Source organism: Hemitrygon akajei, chromosome 14 (genome assembly GCF_048418815.1).
Source record: "Hemitrygon akajei chromosome 14, sHemAka1.3, whole genome shotgun sequence".
NCBI classification, from domain to species: domain Eukaryota; kingdom Metazoa; phylum Chordata; class Chondrichthyes; order Myliobatiformes; family Dasyatidae; genus Hemitrygon; species Hemitrygon akajei.
Genome location: NC_133137.1, coordinates 96,632,404 through 96,654,955, shown reverse-complemented (window position 1 = coordinate 96,654,955; position 22,552 = coordinate 96,632,404). Strand labels below are relative to the sequence as shown.

At 43.0% G+C, this 22,552-nt stretch overlaps 1 protein-coding gene across 2 annotated transcripts in view; it reads right to left on the bottom strand.

Moving 5' to 3' along the window:
- Positions 1-6,007: 6,007 nt before the first annotated feature.
- LOC140739026 (C-type lectin lectoxin-Phi1-like) overlaps positions 6,008-22,552 on the bottom strand; it is a 71,751-nt gene continuing 55,206 nt past the window's right edge. For both annotated transcript variants that reach the window (XM_073066998.1, XM_073066997.1), the window contains exons 4-6: positions 22,384-22,524; positions 19,260-19,371; positions 6,008-6,185 (exon numbers count right to left, since the gene is read on the bottom strand). In XM_073066998.1, coding sequence (XP_072923099.1) covers positions 6,115-6,185; positions 19,260-19,371; positions 22,384-22,524 — 324 coding nt within the window. In that variant the 3' untranslated portion in view covers positions 6,008-6,114. The remainder of the gene's footprint in view (positions 6,186-19,259; positions 19,372-22,383; positions 22,525-22,552) is intronic.

The window sequence follows — 22,552 nt, the reverse complement described above, 5'->3', positions numbered from 1 at the left end:
AAGAGAGAGATCCCAGTGGGAATAGATAAGTGAAATCTAAACATTTTATCCAGTCCCCTATCTAGAAGCCAAAGGGCTTTGAAACATGCCACCCCCAGATATAGAAAATTACCTGCGGAGCCTGAGCCTATGAATGCCTGAAAGGTCAGTACCTTGTCGCCCCAGGCCAATAAAGAAGGCCCATTTATCCCAGAGGTTGTAGGAATATGAGGTATCTCCAAGGCCATCACTGACTTCCCTCTGTTGGATGGTTCTTGGAATTGGAGTTTCCTGACCTCTCAGGAAAAGGAGATCGAAAATGCCATGTTTCTATTCAATAAAGGCACCATCTCTCTTTTTCAGAAGGAAGTGAGTTATACAGATAAATATTACTTAAGTCTCCCATCCTTCAACAACATGAGATCAGTCTTGTTTTTGTTAAACTGGTCCAGCTTTCAATCAACCAAACCTTTGTGAGCTTTTCATTGACATTCTACAATGAGACAGTGATTTAAGGATTGCTGGACAAATAGATTTTGTAAAAGAATTACTTTGAAAATGTGGTAAGCTATGTATACCTGTCTGGACATGCCCCTCTGCTGACTGCTTCTGTGGCTCCTCCCACAGACCCCTGTATAAAGGCAATTGGGGCACTGCTCCTCCCTCAGTCTTCCACATGTCGTGCTCCCTTTTTGCTGTTAATAAAAGCCTATCGTTCACTTCCAGTCTCCGAGAGTTATTGATGGTGCATCAGAAATATTTTCATTCACCTTCATCTCCATGGTACTGAGATATTTCATTGGACCTGAAAGACTGTACTGGAGCAGGGTCAATACATTGGTACAGATACCACTTTGCTCACTGTCTCATCACATCCAAATTCAACTCTGAACAAGTCGCAAAACTGCTGAGTGTTTGGGGACCTGAAGTCCAATCTGTCTGGCTGATTGTGGCTTTCTGATTCCTCAGTTCTACCTATGTTGGTCACAGATTTGCAAAACAGTTACAGCTGTAAATGATGCTATTCACCCTGTGAAGTCTGTACCACTGTACCAATTCTGTGCAAGTGATCCAGATACATCTACTACCCATAGACACACAATCCCAACTCTCCTCATGTAGTCTCACCACCTTCCTTAGCAAATATCTCCAGATATTTCCTCTGATTTTAGCTTGTCAGATATATTTCCATTGTTCTACCTGAAAACTAATTTCCCAAATCATACAGTGGGAAATGTAACACTGTTTCAGTGGAGTAAGAGCATTATATCAAACCACATCCAAGGAAGGTTGTGTGTAGATAGTGCAGAGGGTCAAGAAGAAGTATGAAAGATTAATGCCAGGAATGAAAAGCTGAAAGAAGAAGAATGTTTGATATCTCTGGGTCTGCACTCAATGGAATTCAGGAGGATGAGTGAGGATCTCATTGAGATTTTTTGGATCCTAAAAGGCCTGTAAGGAGTTTGTACATTTTCCCCACAACCATGTAGGTTTCCTCTGCGTGCTCCAGTTTCCTCCCACATTCTAAAGACATAAGCATTGGTGGGTTAATTGTTAAGTCATTAGGGTAAAATTAGGGATTGCTGGATGGGACAGAAGGGCCTATTTCACACTATATCTCAAAAAATATATAAAATTTATTCTTATCAAGGAGAAGGCAGAAGATTGGGGCTAAGCAGATCAGCTATGATGAAATAGTGCAGACTCAATGGGAAAAATGGCCTAATTCTTCTCCTCTATCTTATGGTCTTATGATCTTATTAGATGCCTCTGACATTACCAATAAGACACAGTGATATCTCAAAATGTTACTTGAACACTAGTAACAAGTTCTGGTCAGTAAGTTCCTCCTTTGTAACCAATTTCGCATGACAACATCAAATTTATCTTATTTTGGATGTTTATGGAGAAAGAGCAATGGACCTGCCCACAGGAGGACGTGAGTTACACAATAACATATTATGAAAATCTCCTTCCCTCAACAATCTGAGATAACAGCTCACCATCAACTTCTCTAGGGCAATTTGGAATTTGCAATTAATGCTGATGCAGCTTGCAAATTTCATATTTAATAAATAAAATTACATTGCATCCCAGAAATAAAGAGGACAAATCCAGTCTAGCTATCTACCAGCTTACCAGGCTGTGCAATGTCAGCAGCAAGTGACAGGAATCATCCTAAATGAGGTTGGAAGTGGGTTGAATTCAATCCTCACATAAAATCAAATGGCTGTGGTCTAACATCACAGCCCAGGATATCACTGCAGGAGTTCCTTAAGTCAATGTCCCAGACACATTCATCAACAGCAGCTTCTGTCCATCAGAAGGTTGCGAGTGGGGATATTCCTTGATGTCTGCATGATGTTCAGTTCCATTCATAACCTTTCAGAAATTGAAGCAGTCCATGTAGGAAACAGACTCAGACATTGGAAAATAAATGGCAAGTAACATTTTCCCCAGGCAATGACTACCTCTAAAAGTGAGGGTTGTCCCTTAACACCCAATGACATTAATATCACCAGTTCCCTCACCATTTACATATTGGGAGTCACTATTGATCTGAAAATCAACTGGACACATTCTGTGGCAGTAAGATTCACTCGGAAGCTAGGTGTATCTAAACAAGTGACTTATTTTTGGCATGCCAAGGCATCTGTAAGTTTTGAGATCAGGAATATAATGGAATACTCTCTGTATTTTTCTCTGTCATCACCACCCCACTCTGACAATTCTCACTTTCCAGCACAGGCCAACAATGGCTATTGTTCTGTCAGGCAGCAGGAACACTAACCCGAGTGATGTGCTCTTAGATGGCAAATGGATCAGAGGCTTCAGGAGGAATTCATTTTGCTCAGGAAGTTGTCATGATCTAAAATTCACTGACTAAAAGGTTGGTGGAAGTAGAGTCAATAAGAACTATCAAGGGTTTTGGCTGAATATGTGAAGGAAAAAATCCCAATGGCACAGGGAAAGTGGTACAGATACAATGGGGCAAATAACTTCCTCCTGTGCAGTATCATTGCATCATTCCATTGTTCTAACAGAGGATGAGGATGAGCTGAATGTACAACGAGTTTGAGAGATCACTTGCTCTGCCTGTTAGAGTGAAGTGATTGAAGAACAAGAGAGATTCCAGAGAATGAAAGAGCCACTTGACCCATTGGTCCCACTCCACTGGAGATCGATGGATTCCTTCTCACATCGTGTTAGTTCAGGGATCTCCTGGAGAAGCATCAAATATCAAACTGTCCATTATCTCCCCAGAAGTCCATGTTTCTCCTGAACAGAGTTCACTCCAGCTCCTTATTGGAAACTGGTCGTCATTCTAAATTGAACCCATTCCTCGCAAATGGATTACAAAGTTTTCAGAGTCAGTGACAGAGGGAGATCATCCCACATGATGGGAAATGGAGGGGAAACAGACCAGAGCAAGTATATGAGTGAGTGAGGTGATCTGTGAAAATACTGTTGTTTTTGAAGGATTCAACTGAATATTAATTGTTCATATTGATTATATTCATTGAGTTCTAATATGATACACTCATCATCAGATCATGAATAGATGAGAGCTCAATTAACTAAAAAATTGAAGCCCTCCCTCCTGCACCATTTCCTTTGACAAATGTTAAGCTATAGTATTTCTACTTCTGCTCTCACTTGTACATGGCATGGGTGGCAATCCTGAGATCAACATTCCCAAGGTCCTGTCCTTTACTTAGCACCTAAATTTCTGAACTCACTTTGCAGGACCTCATCACCATTCCTGCCTAAGCCATTGCTATGAATGTAGACCATGACTACTGGCCACAGTATCTCTTGTCTGTTCCACTATTGAATACCTTACCACCACTGCTCTCCTCTTCCCCGCTTATGCATCAGGGACCCCCACTGCCCAGGACATGTTCTTTTCAGGAAGAAGGTACAGGAGCCTCAGGACTCACACCACCAGTTCCAATTTTTCCGCAGCTTCATTTTACCTGACTTTACCTTCCTGAATTCTCTGGCGATAAAGGGGACACAGTGCATGACGTTCAGTTGAAAATGAAGGAGGAGATGGTCATTGAGATCAACATGCTGGACACTTGTGCAGGGTGATTGTGGGGGTAAGTTGGTGAGGGTTTTATTGTAGTGGGGTTATGGGGTTAGACAGAGTGGCAGTGAACTGTGTAGAATAAGAACAGCTGAACTGTTGGCATCTGAACAGTGGCAGACCTGTGATCAAACAGTATTCACCACCTGTCTAGATCCAGGAAGGAAATGCTTATCGTAGAAGGAGGGATTGATGGCTCTGGGCCTTTTCTCACCAGAACCTATCAAATGTTGATAGACCAAGATAAAGCGGATGTGGAGAGGATATTTCCTATAGTCCAGGACCAGAAGCACAGCCTCAGAATATAGGGACATCAATTTAGAATGGAGATGAAAAGGTATTTCTTAAGCCAGTGGGTGGGGAACCTGTGGAATTTGTTGTTATAGGTGGCTGTGGAGCCCTGGTCACTGGGTATATTTAACACAGTTTGATAGGTTCACGATTAAGCAGGGTGTGAAAGGTCATGGGAGAAGAAAGGAGAATGGAGTTGAGAGGGAAGTGGATCAGCCATGATGAAATGGCGGATCAGACTTGATGGGCCAAATGGCCTAATTCTGCTCCTATATCTTATGGAATATGTAACACCTGATTTGTGTGGTTAATAGTACCTCACCATTCACCTACAGTCAACTCTGAGTCTGAGTTGCTTCTCTCAAAGTCCTGGATGTCTCTCAGACAAATTTGGTTCAGACGATGGTGGGAGTGGTTCATCTGGAACATATCGGTCTGGCGTAATGAGGACTACACCAGGAGGTGTGTCTCTCGCTCTCGTGTGTCAAACATAAAGTAGTAACATAAAGTAGGGTGAGTGAGTACCTCCCCACACTGGGCTTCCCTGAATATGCTGTTCACCCCACAGAAGCAGGTAGTGCAGGGGAAGCCAGTCAGCCCTTTGTGCTTGTGCCAGCCCTTAATTCTCCCATCCTGCACACTCCCCATCACTGTATAGAACCAGAGGTGGTGCACTGGGAGCTGCACTGAATTGTTTCAGCTCCCACTCTGAGGAGATGAACATCACACACACTGCCAGTGTCTGTGTCCTGGTTCAGTGAGAGTACCTGAGGGAGACAGATGTTAGCATGAATGCAAGGGATTCTACAGATTCTGGAAATCCAGAGTCTCTCTCACACACACACACACACACACACACACACACACACACACACACACACACACACACACACACACACACACACACACACACACACACACACACACACACACACACACACACACACACACACACACACACACACACTAATTACATTGACCACAGCATCATGTAGTTTACTGACCATCTTGGAGGGTTGAACACCAGCTCAGTTTCCAATAAGAAACTACGGTATTAAGAAGAGTGAATATACCCAAGTGAGTCAGAATGATATAATGCTGAGTTTCTCCCACTGTTCCCTTTCAACATCAGTTCAGTAGATCGTCAAATCCCAGGGCCCCGCCCTCCCTCATCACATTGACTGAAGAGGTGGGCACAGCCTGAGATCACTCAGATCGTGTCGAGACATTAGTCAAGAACCCAGAATTGTTTGCAAATTTGCTTAAGTCCTGGTTGACTTTCAAAGAGACAGCAGAGGTTTTCTTACAGTTGTGTAAAGGAATTTCTGGACCCAGTTCATCTTCTGCAGCCCATCCAAGGTATGGTATTGTAAAACCTTCTCCCTGCAACAATTCTAATATCCCCTCTGTAACTCTCAAAAGCCCACGTTTCACTCCCATGTGTGGTGGCCAGGAGCTGACATATCAAGTGCAGGCAGAGGGAAAGAGTTAATTGTGTAAAGTCTGTGATGATTTCTCCTGAGTGCAGCACTGAGTGTCGAGGTGGGGAGGAAGTAACAGTGGGACAGGAAGGCTGCTGGAAACTGGACTCACACAGCAACAACACACACAGCTCAGGATGCAATTCTCTTTATTATTGGCTGAGAAACTAAATGCGTCCGGTCACCACAGACAGTGAGAGCAGCTACAAAGAAATCTGAGCACCGAATCCACCGCTGGAAATGATGAGTAGATGGATCTGGAGTTTTCTAAATTCAACACAGTTTGTAAGAACAAACAAAACCATATTTCATGTGACAGGGCGCATCATTCCAAGCTGAGTCACCTAGACACAAGGAGAAGAAAACTGACATGAGTTTGCAAGAAAAATATGTTTCAAATTCTGGAAATCTAAGATAGATGCTGCAAATACTCAATAGGTCAGGTAGCATGTGTAAAGAGAGAAACAGAAAGGTCACTGATAGAAATGTTACCTCTGTTCCTTCTCCACAGATGCTGCTTTATCTGCTGATTGTTTCCAGCATTTTCTATTTTCACTTCAGTGTAAATGTTCCATTTATTTTAGTCAGTGTCTGTGAATTTTCCCTCCTCTTGGTAGAGTCATGGAGTCGTAGAGCAAACAGCACAGATACAGGCCTTTCCGCCCAACCAGTCCATGCCTGACCAGTGCGCCCAGGCAGCTGATCCCAATTTCCTGTGCTTGGGCCCCATTCCATACATCCATGGACTATTTTCTTCAATGATACTATTATATCTGTCTCAAACACTTCCTCAGGGACCCCAGTCATTTTACTCACCTCTGTGTAACAATGTTGCTGCTATGATTTGTAATGTCAAAACACTGAACTAATTCACAGGAAGACACTGGAGTCTGAAATGTGAGTCTAACTTGGTGTTCACTTTCAGCAAGCTGCGCACATATTGCCTGGTAGAGTAATGACGTAGGCAGTTCATGGATTCATACGTATAACCCATAATGAATTAGTTAAAGAGCAAGAATGCTGACTCAAACAATATACTTACAATATTACTCAAATACTACTGAAATATTAAATGCAGAACACTCCTCCCTGCTTAGCTTTAAACTCCAACTCAGTAGAGATTACACCCCAACACAGTATACGATGTAATACAAATACCACAGACACACGCCCTCAGCACAGTAAACATTAAATTCCCATTCAGGCCTAAAGATTTAATCGCTGTGCAGGATTTCTTATGCTTTTGGGATAACGTCTTTCCTGACAAGGGGATGGCTCCGCTTGGCAGGTGAGACAGGCTCAGGATTTGGGACCTCCTCCGTACTGGTTGTAGAAATGGACTCAGACTGCAGGAAGTGGTTTTGACAGTGATTGCCACCTATCTTCTTGAACAATTTTCTCTGCTCTCCTCAACTGATTGATGTGTTGCCTACAAAAGATATCAGACCCAATTTCCACTGTGCAGAAGAGTGATCCAGTTCTAGAAAATGGAACATAGAACATAAAATAGTACAGCACAGTACAGGCCCTTCAGCCCACAATGTTGTGCTGACCCTTAAACTCTGCCTCCCATATATTCCTCCATCTTAAATTCCTCCATATACCTGTCTAGTAGTCTCTTAAATTTCACTAGTGTATCTGCCTCCACCACTGACTCAGGCAGTGCATTCCACACACCAACCACTCTCTGAGTAAAAAACCTTCCTCTAATATCCCCCTTGAACTTCCCTCCCCTTACCTTAAAGCCATGTCCTCTTGTATTAAGCAGTGGTGCCCTGGGGAAGAGGTGCTGGCTATCCACTCTATTTATTCTTCTTAATATCTTGTATACCTCTATCATGTCTCCTCTCATCCTCCTTCTCTCCAGAGAGTAAAGACCTAGCTCCCTTAATCTCTGATCATAATGCATACACTCTAAACCAGGCAGCATCCTGGTAAATCTCCTCTGCACCCTTTCCAATGCTTCCACATCCTTCCTATTGTGAAGTGACCAGAACTGGACACAGTACTCCAAGTGTGGCCTAACCAGAGTTTTATAGAGCTGCATCATTACCTCACAACTCTTAAACTCTATCCCTCGACTTCTGAAAGCTAACACCTCATAAGCTTTCTTAACTACCCTATCTACCTGTGAGGCAACTTTCAGGGATCTGTGGACATGTACCCCCAGATCACCCAGCTCCTCCACCCTCCCAAGTATCCTGCCATTTACTTTGTACTCTGCCATTTACTTTGCCATTTACTTTGTACTCTTTGGAAGGACAAATTCTCTTTGGAGTTTGTCCTTCCAAAGTGTACCACCTCACACTTCTCTGGGTTGAACTCCATCTGCCACTTCTCAGCCGACTTTTGCATCCTGTCAATGTCTCTCTGCAATATTTGACAATCCCTTACACTATCCACAACACCACCAACCTTTGTGTTGTCTGCCAACTTGCCAACCCACCCTTCTACCCCCACATCCAGGTCGTTAATAAAAATCACGAAAAGTAGAGGTCCCAGAACTGATCCTTGTGGGGCACCACTAGTCACAACCCTCCAATCCGAATGTACTCCCTCCACCACAACGCTCTGCTTTCTGCAGGCAAGCCAATTCTGGATCCACCTGGCCAAACTTCCCTGGATACCATGCCTTCTGACTTTCTGACTGAGTCTACCATGTGGAATTGGTAGGATACTGTCCTTAATCTTTCCAAGTACCCACTTTTGATCACCTCTGTAGTCCCCCACCAAAACTGCCTGTCTAGGAGTGAACCATTGACCCTTCTTGCTTGAGGAGCCTTTAATTTGTCTTAGCCACTTGTCCTGCATACTCCTCTGAACGGGCTTGAGGAAGTCCAAGCGTGAACACAAGGGGCGAATCAGGAACAGCATAGCTGGTGAGTTATTAGTTTTGGAGTTTCCACATTACTGTATGCCAGAAGGAAATTAGCAAGCCTCTAGCTCAGTGTCAGTGTGGTGTGTTCCGTTGACTTTGTTCGCAGTGTGTTCTTTGGACTCTGTGTAAACATTTCCACCAAGCCAAGCTAAGGTGCAAATATAATATGTCTTATTCCATTTAATTTTAGGAATAACTGAAACCGTTCCCCCAGAAACTGTTGTCTGTTGTCACTAAGTGTTCTGGAACACCAGACCTTGCAAAGAGGCTTCGCAATACATCAGCAGTGTGAGGAGCTGTAGTAGAGTCTATTGAGAACACTCCTGGCCACTTTGTAGTTCCGTCTGCTACTATGAGGAAATCTGTGCCCATGAATGGCCAGGGAAAATCCACTTGAGTCCTCTGCCAGGGTAATGCAGGCCATTCCCTGAGATGGAGATATGCTGCTTTTGGCATCTTCATGACATGTTGGCATCCTGTACAGTGCATGGCAGGCTATTCAATCTACCGATCTATCCCAGGGCACCAGACAAAGCAATGCACCAACACTTTCATTTTTACCACACCTGGATGACTAGCATGTAGCTCCTCCAAAACTTTAGCTCTGAGCTTGGATGGTACAACAACTCTCAATCCCCACATAAGATAACCTTCGTCAAGGGCAAGTTCCTCTCAGCAGTGGTAAAAATGGGGAGACTGGAGTTTCTTCTGAAAATTCAAGACATTTTGGTTGTTCCTGTAGACCTGAGACAGTGTGGGGTCCTTTCCGGTTTCCCTTTGGATTGTCTTTGCTGTAATAGGGAGGCTTTACTTTGTGTCGGAGAGAATACGTCAAGAAGAGTATTTTTTTTGTAAATTGTTCTGGTATTTCTTTTCCCAAAGGTAGACAGGACAATCTGTCAGCAAATCCATGATGAATCAGCTTCTTCAATTTGATTTTGTAATTATGCCCTTCAAGAAACAAAGCCTACCTTTGTAATTATGATGCTACTGTTAGTTGAATACCCTTCCGTGGATTGAAAATGGACACTAGTGGTTGATGATCAGTAACAGGGGTAAACTCTTTTCCAGACATGTACTGGTTAAATCATTTTACATCCCAGGTGAGACTGAAGTCTCTCTGTCAATCTGTGCATAATCTTTCTTTGCAACAGTAAAGGAACATGATGCAAAGATTATGGGGCATTCACTTCCATCCCTCATAACTTGTGACATAACTTCACCTATACTATAAGGCAAGGTGTCACAGGCAAGCTTCACAGGATGATGTGGATCATAATACGTCAGTTCAGTGTTTGATATCACCACTTCATTTATCCTTTTGAAAGACAACTCACACAGCTTTGTCCATGGTCATTTCATGCCAATCTGAGGTGATGACTTCAAGGGGTGCAGCACAATAGCCAGATTTGGCAGGAGCCTGTTATAATAGTTGACAAATACTGAAAAGGACCACCACTGTGACACTTCCTTTGGCCTGGGGCTTCCACCACTGCTTGAATTTTCTCAGCACCATTGTGTAATACTTGTGCGTCTATAGTGTGACCACAGTAAGTGATTCTTGGTCTAAAGAATTCACACTTCTTGTATTGAGCTCTGAGCTGTAATTTTCTAATTTTCTTAACACCGTAGTGAGGTTTTGGAGGTCTTCCTTACCAGTAACAATGATGTCATCCAGGAAAAACTGAGCGCCTGGGCAGCCTTGCAGTACCTGGTCTATAGTTTTCTACCGAAGTGCAGGTGCAGATGTTAATCCAAAAGTAAGCTTAATTTAGTGATAAAGTTATTTTTTGAGTGCTTATGGTGAGAAACATTTTGACTCTTCTTCCATCTCTATCTGCAAGCAGGCCTTAGCTAAGTCCACTTTGCTGAAGTGTTTTCCTCCAGAAAGTTTTGAAAAGTTATCCTCTACCTTGGGCAGAGGTTATTGATCTATTTTCAGTACTGGGTTGATGGTGACCTTGAAATCAATACAGATCTTGACAGATCCATTATGCTTGGTTACTGGGATGTCTAGTATTGACCATGGGCTCCACTCAGCCACATAAAGAATTCCTTCTGCCTCTATGCAATCAGCTCACATACTTCTTTATCATGGATGGTACAAGGAAATGGACAGGCTTTGTAAAACTTGGATGCGGCATTTTCATCTAACACTATTTTACCTTTGACATATTTGAGAATTCCAATCCCATCCTTGAACACTGTTGTATCTTCCTTGAATCACTGGTAGAAAGGTTCAATGCAGGGGATATGACATGAAAATTGTGGATGGATCTTCAATCAAGTTGTAGTTGTCTCAGCCAATCACATCACCACAATGCTGGTCCTCCTGTTTTAAAGCCTACAAGCCCAATATGGCTTGTTGATTGTTGTATTTTACTGTTACGAATGTGCATGTGAGCCCCTGCAATAGTGATAACAAAATTTGTTCGGCTGTGCTGCTTTCTGTTTAGATATTGCAATTTTGTCCATGCTCACAATCATTCCAGACTGCAACTCAATTACATCTCTGTTGTTTCCGTTGATACAGCAACTTCAACTGCTCTCTTAAATGAAAGTAGTACTTCAGTTACAAGCCATTTTTGAATGCTTTCTTTTAAGATTTCATAAACTAAACAGCATATCATTAAACCCATTATCGAACTGACAATACTCAAACAATTTCCAATTCTGTTGCGTATGTTGAAATGGACTCCCTTTCCTTTTGCTTCCACTTATGCAGCCTAAAGTGTTCTGCATTCAACAATGGCTTTGGTTCTAAAGGTTCCTGCATTATTTTCATAATATCAGCAAAACATGTTTCTGCTGATTTGGTTGGAACAGTCAAATCAAACTTCAAAGCAAACTGTATGCCTTTAAATCCAATATATTCAGCTAAATTGGTACTTATTTCTCATTGGCTATTTCATTTGTTTCAATTAGCTCAGTATACATGAGCCAGTTACCCAATGAGTAATTGAACAGATCAATCTTTACGATGTAGCCAGCCATTGCTGCTTATTTTTGTGATTATTATCACTCTTCATGAACCATGAATTCTTCCATTTTGACAGGTTGCTAGTCATCTCGAGTTTGTTTTAAAAATGCCTTATCATGACTGTTATATTTTGTAACTTCAAGACATGAAACTAATTCAAAGGAAGACACGGGAGTGTGAGTCTAACTTCGTGTTTACTTTAAGTGAGGCGCACATGTATCATGTGGTAGCCTGGCGATGTATACAATTCATGTATTTACACATTAAACAAGAATGATCACTCAAACAATATACTTACAATATTACTCAAATAGTACTGAAATATTAAATATACAACAGTTACTCCTCAGGTCCCTTTTAAATTTTTACTCCTTCACTCTAGAACTTATGTCTGCCTTGATTTGGATGTCACTACTCTGGGGAAAAGTCTGTAAACATTATTTATGCCTCTCATAAGCTTTATACATTTCTACAAAGTTTTCCCTCATTCTCCTATGTACCAGGAAATAAAGACTTGGCATGACCAACATCTCACTATAACTCAAACTCTCTACTCCTGGCAACATCCTCATAAATCGTTTCTGCATTTGTGCCAGTTTATCCATGCCTTTCTATAACAGGGTAACCAAGACTGTTGCCTCAACTGCAAAATAGTGTCTCATCTGCAATCTTCAGTGCCCTGATTGATGAAGGTCAGCATGCTTAATGCCTTTTTAACCAACATATCTCCCTGTGATGGCCCTTTCAATGAACGGTGCACATGTTCCTCTCTTCCCTCATAATCCTGAGTGATCGACCACTCACAGTATATATCATACACTGGTTTGGCTTTCCCAAATGCATCTTCACACTCTCATCAGCTTTGAAACTGATATGTCGTTCTTCAGCCTAATTTAGTAACTAATCAAGATCCCACCATAATCTGTGATAACCCTCTCCGGAAACAGGAACACCTTTTAACTTAATATCATCTGCAAACTTACTGATCAAGCCAAATCATTTATATAAATAATAAATAACATGGAACCAATACTGATCCCTGTGGAACACCATTTGCCACATTCCTTTAGACATCACCCTCATCTTCCTAAGTTTGTAACAATTTTGAATCAGCTAACTTGTTCTCCCTTTATTACATGGGACCTGACCTTGCAAATGATCCTGTCATGCTGAATCTTGTCAAAAGCCTTGCTAAAGTTCAAACTAATAATATCCATTGCCATAACCTCATCTACTCTTTAAGTGTCCTTTTCAAAAATCTCTTCAAGGTTCATCAAACATGATTTCCTACCTACAAAGCCATGCTGACTTGTCCAAGTTAGATTCTGTTCATTGCTGTCCCTCAGAATTCCCTCTCATTACCTCCCCACCACGGATGTCAGGTTAACTGGCCTGTGCTAGCCTTCTGAAACAATGTGCGAACATGAAACACTTTCCAGACTTTGGGAATTTCACCCGAGGCTAATGAGGAAAGAAATATCTCCCCAGAGTGTCCCAGTTCCTTTGCCATATGCTCAGGGCCTGGAGATTTATCCACCTCGAGATGCTGTAAGGCTATAAATATCTCCTCCATGGTAATATGAATGTTCTCTAAAACCTCTCTACTTGTTTTCATTATCTCCAGAGCAATCATCGTTTTCTCCTCTCTAAACACCAAGAAGAATGATTCATTAAAAATTATACCTATCTCCTGTGGTTTGAGATATAGTTGGCTCTGCTGATCTCTAAGGGGGTGTATACTCTCCCGAGCCACGCTTTTAATCTTAATATAGCGATTGATTCATTTTTTTCTTTTCCTAAACTTACTTGTCAGATCCAGCTCATATACACTCTTTGCCCTCTTGATTCCCCTCTTAAGAGTTTTCTTATAACATTTTTCTAGTCATCGAGAATCCCTGAACAGATAAACTCTGTGTATGTTTTTTCTTGACCAGAGTCTCAAATATCATTCATCAGCCAAAATTCTCTAAACTTTCCAGGTGTACTTTGTACTTCAAAAGAAATATGCTGCCCCGGGCTCTGAATATCATACTCTCACATACCGTCTGTTGCATTCCCTTCAAATAGGCTCCATCCATTTGAAATCCTCCAAAATTTTCATGCTCCAGTTTTCAAACCTGACTTGTGGACCTGTGCTATCCTATTAAAGCTAATAGAGTTATGGTCACAGGAGCCAATGTGCTCTCTGATTGCCACTTCAATTACTTGCTCTCCCTTCTTCCCTGAGTGAGTTCATGTATTGCACCCTACCAGTAGGGTCGTCTCAATGGGCAGCACAGTAATACAGTGGTTAGTGTAACAATCTACAGCACCAGTAACTGGAAGATCAGGGTTCAATTCCTGTCGCTGTCTGAAAGGAACATGGGTTTCCTCTGGGTGCTCGGCTTCAACCCACATTCCAAAGACCAGTCAGTTAAGGTTAGTAAGTCGTGGGTTTGCTATGTTGGTGCTGGAAGTGTGATAACACTTGCGTGCTGCACACGGCACATCACTGGACTGCAAATAATGCATTTCACTGCATGTTTCAATGTTTTGATGCACATGTGACAAGTAAAGCTAATCTTTAAACGTTTAGATCTTTTAAATTTGTCACCTATTCATCATCAAGCATGACTTGCAGATAGAAAGCCATGTTGATTCCTCTCAATCAGACTTTGTCTGAAACGGAGGTGTTCCAGTGATGGAGCAGTATGGTTCTGCTTTAATTTTTATCCTTTAACCATTCATGACATTTGATATACTGGTGAAACCAAATAGTTTCCTTGGATTCATAAGTCTATCAAATACACACTCTGGTCCCACCAAACCCATGAGTTTGATACAGCTCACATTCCAAAGCACCCGTTATCTCTAACCATAACCCAAACAGTGCTTCTAAAGAAAAAGTATTACATTAGCAGTGAAATCTTTCCCAGGGTGTTACACTCTCTCCCCACCAAAATTAGTCATGTCCTCATGACATTGAGATAATTCGTCACCCATTCATACAAAGCACAAAGTCCAACCCAGGTGTAACTGGCAGTGACATAGCTCACCAAGGAGATAGGTGCCACACTCTGTTCACTGGTTGCGACATAGGCATCTGTCTGGTGGTTTCTTGACTCTTTGGGACCTCCTTACCCCACCACCTATTTCTTCAGCTTCCAAAGCTCCCTGGGCTCTTTCCTCTCTACCTGGGGAGGCCCTCCCTATCCATTACTCGTGTGTCCCCTCATCACTTGTCTAAGGCTGCCTTCATGTTTAGTTACTTTAGTTTCAAGCCTCCATTATTTTCTAACCACAAACCTGTCTGTCCACTCCTAGTTCTCCCCATTTCACTGGCCTCAGTGTGAGAAGGGCTGGGAATCTCTTCATCAATTATTGGGGAGTTTGCGAAGGGCGACATATACCACAACCCCATTTTCTCATCCTCCGAGTTGTATCTTGTCCAGGAGTGGAGTCCAGTCTAATCCTTCCTGCTGCTGGTCCTTCGGTTCCCCAGGTCACTGCAGAGTCCTCATACTTGGTGTAGAGTCCAGGTCAGGCTCTGGGTCAACACGTACCTCTTGCCCCAGAGGTAGAAGGTGGTTCAGATGGAGAATCTTGACAGGCCCATTCCCATCCTCTGGTTTCACCTGAAAACTGGTACATTTGGCATCTGACTCTTAGGGCATAGCTGCCCAGTGGTCAGCCAACTTATACTTCCCAGGTAGCCCCAAATTCCTTATGAGGACTTTGTCTCCAACCATTAGTTGGGAGAACCTAACCTTTTGATCGTGCCTCCGCCTATTTCCTTGATTTTGCTTGGTAGCTGAGACGCCAGCTAATTCATAAGCCTTTTGCAGTTCCCTTCTCATATCAGACATATACTTCAGATAAGCCTTCTGTTGTAGATCTTCCCCACAGGTCCCAAATCAGAGAACAACGGGCAACCTCACTTTGCATCTAAACATCAGATAATATGGCGAGTACCCAGTAGTTTCATTCTGTGTACTGTTGTAGCAGTGGACCAGAGGTCCAACATGTTGATTCCACTTGCTCATTTTACTGATCTCCAATGTTCCAAGCATGTTTAGCAAGGTCCAATTGAAACTCTCGAGCTGGAGATCACTCTGCAGGTGATAAGGTGCAGACTGAGACTTCCCGACAGCATGCTCAGCAACACATATAGGAGACTATTCTTGAAATCCCGTCCCTGATTGATATGTGTCCACCTGGGGAGGCCATCACAAATGAAATATTTCTCCCATAACACTTTGGCCATGGTGGATCATTGGTAGGGAAGGCTTGCACATACCTGGCGTAGTGATCTGTAATAACAAAGACATTTGGCATGTTGTTGGCATCAGGTTCTATTGACATGAAATCCATACACACCAGATCCAATGGCCCTGCACTCTGAAAATGGGACAACAGAGTGGCCCTCTTAGGCAGCATCTTCCTCTGTATACATTGAATGCACGACTTGCAGTATTCTTCAACCCCTGGCTTCATTCAAAGCCAGTAGAACTGATCTCTGAGCAATCAATAGGTCTCGTTGACCCCCAAATGACTGGAATCATCGTGCAGTGACTTCATCAGAACCCTTTGATACATCTCAGGCAGAACCAGCTGGGTATGCCGAGGCCTCTCTAGAGGTGACGTGACCCAGTATAGAATCTGGCTCCTCATCTCCAATCTGGGCCATTCTCTCAGTAGCAGAGACACCGCAAAAATGTTTCATCTTATCCGCTTGGGCCATGTCCCCTTCCACAACCGCTGACCTGTGCACGGGTCATCTCGCTGAGCGTCTGCCTCTTCCCCAGACTCAATTCTGGCAGCTGCTTTGTCTTCAGAGCAGTCAAGTTGCAGTACGCTTGTGGAATGGCACCATCAAAAGCTCCAAAATAATCAACCGTTCAATTCTGCCCTTGCCTTTTCTCTGCCTTCCCCGTGATGGAATACTGGTACATGGCTTGACTCCAGGGGCAGGAATGCTCTCCCACTCTCTGTCCCTGTCCAGACCTTCAAGTGCACTTCAGGACAATGCATCAGCATCAGTGTTCCAACTCTCCAGCCGGCATTTCAGGCTGAAATCATAGGCAGACAATGCCATCAACCAACAATGGCCTGTGGCATCCAATTTTGCCAAGGTCAGGGTATAAGTTAATAGCATGTTGTTTCTCCTCACCTCTAACTTGGCACAATATAGATTGTCACTTAGCTTATCCACCAAAGCTCACTTTAATGGCAGGAACTCCAACTTGTGTGTGGAGTAGTTTCGCTAATAGGGTGACAGACTCCTGCCGACAAATGCAAGAGGTCGCAACCCTATGCTCTGATCCTAATTCAGAACATCCCCTAAGCCCTCTCTGTTGGCATCCAGATGCAGTACAGATGACAATTGGGGGTCTGTAAAAGGCAGCACAGGCACTTTCTTCAGCAGCTCCTTCAGTAACTGTAAGGCCTCTTCATGTCTCACATCCCATCTCACTCCAAAAGGCTCAGAAGGACTAAGATAATCTTTATCATCCTCTCCTTTCGTCCTCCTCCCTTTCTTCCCCAAGGGAGGCTAACCACACAGAAGCTGATTTAAAGAGTGACTCACTTTCGCACAGTCCTTCACGACCCTTCGATTGTACCCACAGAACCCAAGGAACGAGTGCAGAGCACTCACAGTCTGGAGCCTTGGCCATGTGGTCACTGCCTCTATCTTAGATGGATCCGTAACTACTCCATCCTCTTAGACTATCTGCCCAACATAGTTGGCAGACACCTTGCAGAACTGGGATTGTCCAGGAAAAGTTTTAACCCGTTAGCCTTTAGGTGGCCCAGCACCTTCAGTAGCCTCGCTTCATTTTCCTGCAATGTGGACATGAACACTATGAGATCATCCAGGTACACCAATACCTCAAGCAAGTTCAAATCCCCACCGTTTTCTCCATAACACGCTGAAAAGTCACAGGTGCTCCCAGTATGTCCTGGGGAATCCTTTCAAACTGGCAGAATCCCTGTGGACATATGAATGCCATCTTCTCTTTGTCAACCTTAATCGTGGGGGTATGATAATACCCACTCCTCAAGTCCAGCACACTGAACCACTTCGCACCACTCAGGCAGGCCAGCGCATCTTCCATTTTCGGGACTGTGTACATGTCAGGGACTGTACACCAGTCCAGAGTCCCATAGTCCACACACATCGTACCTTCCCATTCTTCTTCCTGGCCACCACAACTAGAGACACATACGGACTTTTGGACTCAGGGAATGTCTTCCACTTCTGCGGGTCCCATTTGCCGCATCCTTTCTCTGAATGGGGTATCCTCTGTCACCCAGCTGGTGTGGCAAGTGCTCTTGGAACAACCAACATCAAACTCGTCTGTAGAAAAGACATCTTCCACCTTCAATATCTTCCCCATCAACTTCCTCTTTCAACCTCCATGTACCAGGGAGTTGCCCAAAATTGAGTGACTCCTCTTATCTGTCGGGGGTGGGCGTTGTTGCCGAGAACGTTCTGAGCCTACGATAAGGAGCTTTTCACACCTGGGCCTTTTCCCATTTATTCACCAGGAAGGTAAGGGCTGATACCAACTCAGAACGCTCACTGGAGGACTCATTAGACCTTCCATATCAGATCACTCCTTCCCCTTGCTCCGCAGAAACAGAAACAACTTGTCTTTAAAGTCTCCGCCCCCGGCTACGGGAAACTCGGATTCCGATTCGGCACACTCATCCACACTCCCCTCCTCCCAGAAAGTTTGGGCAGCCTATGGCCCTCTCTTCCTGGGCCCCAATAGTACCAGGCCAATCCACTGTTGTTACATCAGCATTAGTCTGAACAAAAACAAATTTTTTGCCTGCCATTTTGTCAAACTCCCGCTCCATAATCATAACTGATCCTAATGCTTTAATGGTATGTAAAGTCTGAATTAACAATTCATTGGGGCTACGAATGTCTACCCCACTCAATACACACACATTCGTTATCTGCAACCCCGTGGATTCGTACCATCACTCAACCCCTGCAGCATCCATAAACACGTAACGTAATCATTTCACCGGACAATAGTTTAACACAGACTTAACCACACAACCCACTGGATCAATGCTCAGGGCGATCACACAGCATCCAGCAAAATTGATCTGGGATGATATCTCCACAATGAAACCACTTGGTTTCCTCAGCTGCGTTAGTCTAGGGTGTACACATTCCGGTCCCACCAAACCTGTGAGATTGAGATGGTTCACATTCTAGAGCACCCGCTATCTCTAACCACAACCCAAACACTGTCTCTACAGAAAGACCATTACATTAGTAGTGAAACCTTTCCCAGCTGTTACACTGGTATGGCTGTGTTCAGTTCTTTCTTTATGCGCAGAGTCATAGTGTACCTTCTTCCTGCTCAGTAATACTCAGCGTATATCCCCCTGAACCCTCCAATATGTCCCTCTCTAACCACTTGGCACTCAGTCCAGTCTTGTGGAACTCCCTCCCTCTGTGGAACAGTAGGACTGTTGAGATAACTTCCTGTACAACACTGTGTCTAAAATTCACATTTAACGTAAGTAATAAGTAACATTTCATTCAATTGTGATACTTACGGAAATGATGAATGTTCACACAGTTTTCTTTGCCTCCATTACTATTAGGTTCATTGCTACCCCACATTCTATAACTGTACAAAGATCCATCAATCCACGTGAAAGTCCCTTCCTGTGGGATATAAATCAGTGATTATTCCTGTGGGAATGTTGATTAACCTGTCACTTAATGGTACGGGGGGGGGGGGGGGGGCTGTACCTGAGCCAAAGTGAGACCAGAATATGAGGAGTCAGGACAAGCACATCCCTCTCTAACTGCTGGGCACTCAGTCCAGTTCTGGCAAGCACAGGTAGGCAGGAGATATAGGAGTGTTTAGTAGGACCCCACTCAGCTCAAGAACAGTTACTAACCGACAATGGTCATGAACTGGAGTGGATAACTTAACTCACGACTACTTCGAACTGATTCTGTGACCTACAGACTCACTTTCAAGGACTCTTTGCAACTCATTTCCTCAGTATTATTTCTATTTGTGCAATTTGTCTTCCTTTGCACTTTGGTTGTTCAACAGTCTTTGTCTGGTTACGTATACTGTTTATGTAAAATTCTATTCTATTTCTTCTTTCCTGTAAGTGTCTGCAGGAAAATGAATCTCAGGGTAGTATATGGCAACATATACATACTTTGATAATAAATTTACTTTGAAATTTGAACTTTGAGATCCTTACTGTGTTCAATTACAATCATTATTTATAGTCAAAAATAGGGAGCTCATCAGAAATCTCAGAATTATCTGTACATGAAGATATAAAATACAATATCAATCAGTCAGTGAGGTCAGCATTACCTCAGTATCCTGACTGGTTGTAAAAGCATGAATCACAGAAACTCACAGCTGAGAAACACTTTGTCCTTCCAAGTGAATCTAAAACCCTTGAGTTGAATGTGTATTTGTTACTCTTTTTCAAGAGTTCCTCAATGAATGAATGTTGAATCTTGTTTGAGGACTAAACAGAGTTTAATATTATTTTGCTGAACACATTGCCTCATGGCACATTGAACAATAATAGAAAACAACTCTCCTTGATGTGGTTTAGCCAGTGTCATATTTTTGGGCTAAGTGAATCTGCTTCAAGTTATCTGTAGTTCAAGTCAATCATCCTCGATCCTATGCTTACTCGGCCATTGTCAGTCATGCTCTTGACAGCTCAGTCAACTGTGATACAGTCATGCAGCAGGTAGTGCTGCTGCCTCACATACCTAGAGACCAGGATTCAACCTTGAGCCCTCCAGAAAGCACCTATTTTATGGAGAGCTGGGCGAGGACAAACTGTCATATGGTGGACGGAAAACGAGATCCAAAGGCTTTCTGAGAACAGCCCTGATAAGCTTCAACATTGACACAAATCACTGGGAACCGCAAAATTAGATCATCATACCTGCACAAAAAAGTGAGGTGCTCGCTCAAATGAGAACGTTGGAATGGAGGAAGCAAAGGGGAATAGAATATCTGAAAATTCAAACACCACAGAGGTTATCGCATCCCCCACCTCCATTCTCCATCTAAATGAACCTTTGAGCACAGATTGATCTAATCAGCTACCCCCGTACACATCACAACACTAGACTGGATGTCATGGTCTTACTCAAGAACGAGTGACACAAAACAGTGTCAGAGGTTTAGTTAGCCAACTACTTTTAAAGTTTTGATTAGGCATTTTCCATTGTTCAATATTTGCAACGTTTTTCTGATGATTTTGTGTGAAGTATTCCATGCAAATGTAATGCACTTGTTATTGATGTCAGGTGATTCATGTGATTTATTTCAATTTCATATCCCCACACCTTGTCATTCCCAATTTTCTAATTTCTTCATAGCTGCTTAGTGAAATTGCTCTGCACACCAGCCTTGCCCAGAGTCGCTGATACATTTTGGGAACAAAAATGCATCAGCTACAGGGAAAGGATTAACTAAAACCTGAACACAGAGAGAATCAGTCAGAGTGAAGGGAAATGGGAGAGGTGAATTAATCAGAGATCATAGAAGAACAGGATAAATAGCAGAGCAGATACATCTGTGGAGAGATTAGGGTTCTCACCAGCTAGCCAGAACATCAGCACTGTCTGTCTATATATTGTATTTCCATATGCAGAGTATATGACACTGATTATATGTTGTATTTCCATATATAGAACATGTAGCATTCTACCGTGTGTGACGTATCCTCACTCCAAAGTTTTACCAGCACAAAAACAGTGGAGATAATTTCTGGAAGGATAGAATTTAAAAATAGAGAAGTTGTGTAAATCCTGGATAGAACTGTGGAGAGACTGCACTCTGATCTGTGTACAGTTCCAGGCTCCACTAAATGGAAAGGCTATGGAGACACGGCTGAGGGTAAGAAAACAATTCCAGGGAAGGTAGAATACTGGATCTAGTTCGAGGCAATAAATCTGACCATGTCACTGATCCCTCAGTCGGTTACCATTTCAGAAACAGTGATTTTAACTCCCTGACCTTTAGCACAGCCATGGATAAGGATAGGAGCAGATGAGGGAGAAAGGAAAGTCACACTGCTTGTGTCAGGTAAAAGAGGGTGAGAGGAGGCTCACATGGAAACATAAACATGACGGATTTTATTTGTTCACAGGATGTAGTGACACAAGTCAGTTCAGAATTTATTGTCCTTCCCTGATCATCCTCTGACCATTTCAGAGGGCAGGTAAGAGTCACACATTGATGGATCTCTGGAGTCACAGTGAGGCCAGACTGGGGAAGGATGGCAGATTCCTCACCCTGAAGAACAACAGTGAACCGGATGAGTTTTTACAACGGTCTGGCAGTTCCATTGTCACCATTTCTGATAGCAATGTTTTACTCCAGATTTGTTGCATTTTATTTACTTTGAGCCAATTTCCCTAGCTGATGGTCTGGGATTCAAACTCACATCCCTGGATCATTAGGATACACCCAGTCATTAACCCCCACACTACTGCACCCCTGTTACTCTACAGGATGTCAGGTGTAATTCTGTCAGTGAACACCGATGTCACTTCAGAGATTCATCAATGTGTTAATGTAATCTGCCCTCTGAAATGGTCAGAGGAGGTTGGGGAAGGACAACTTCTGGTCTGGCCAGGGTCATGACATCCTGTAGTGTAATTCACCATCATTAACTTTACCTTGCAAATGTCATTCAGGCCAATCCAAGCCTTTGGCCTGCTTTGCTTCACAAATTTGATCACGTTAGAAATGAAAGTGTTATGTTCGGCTGAATACACAGAAGCCAGCTGTCCGCAACATTGGTCTTGATTACAGAAATCCTTTGAATGGAAAAAATAATTAATCTGT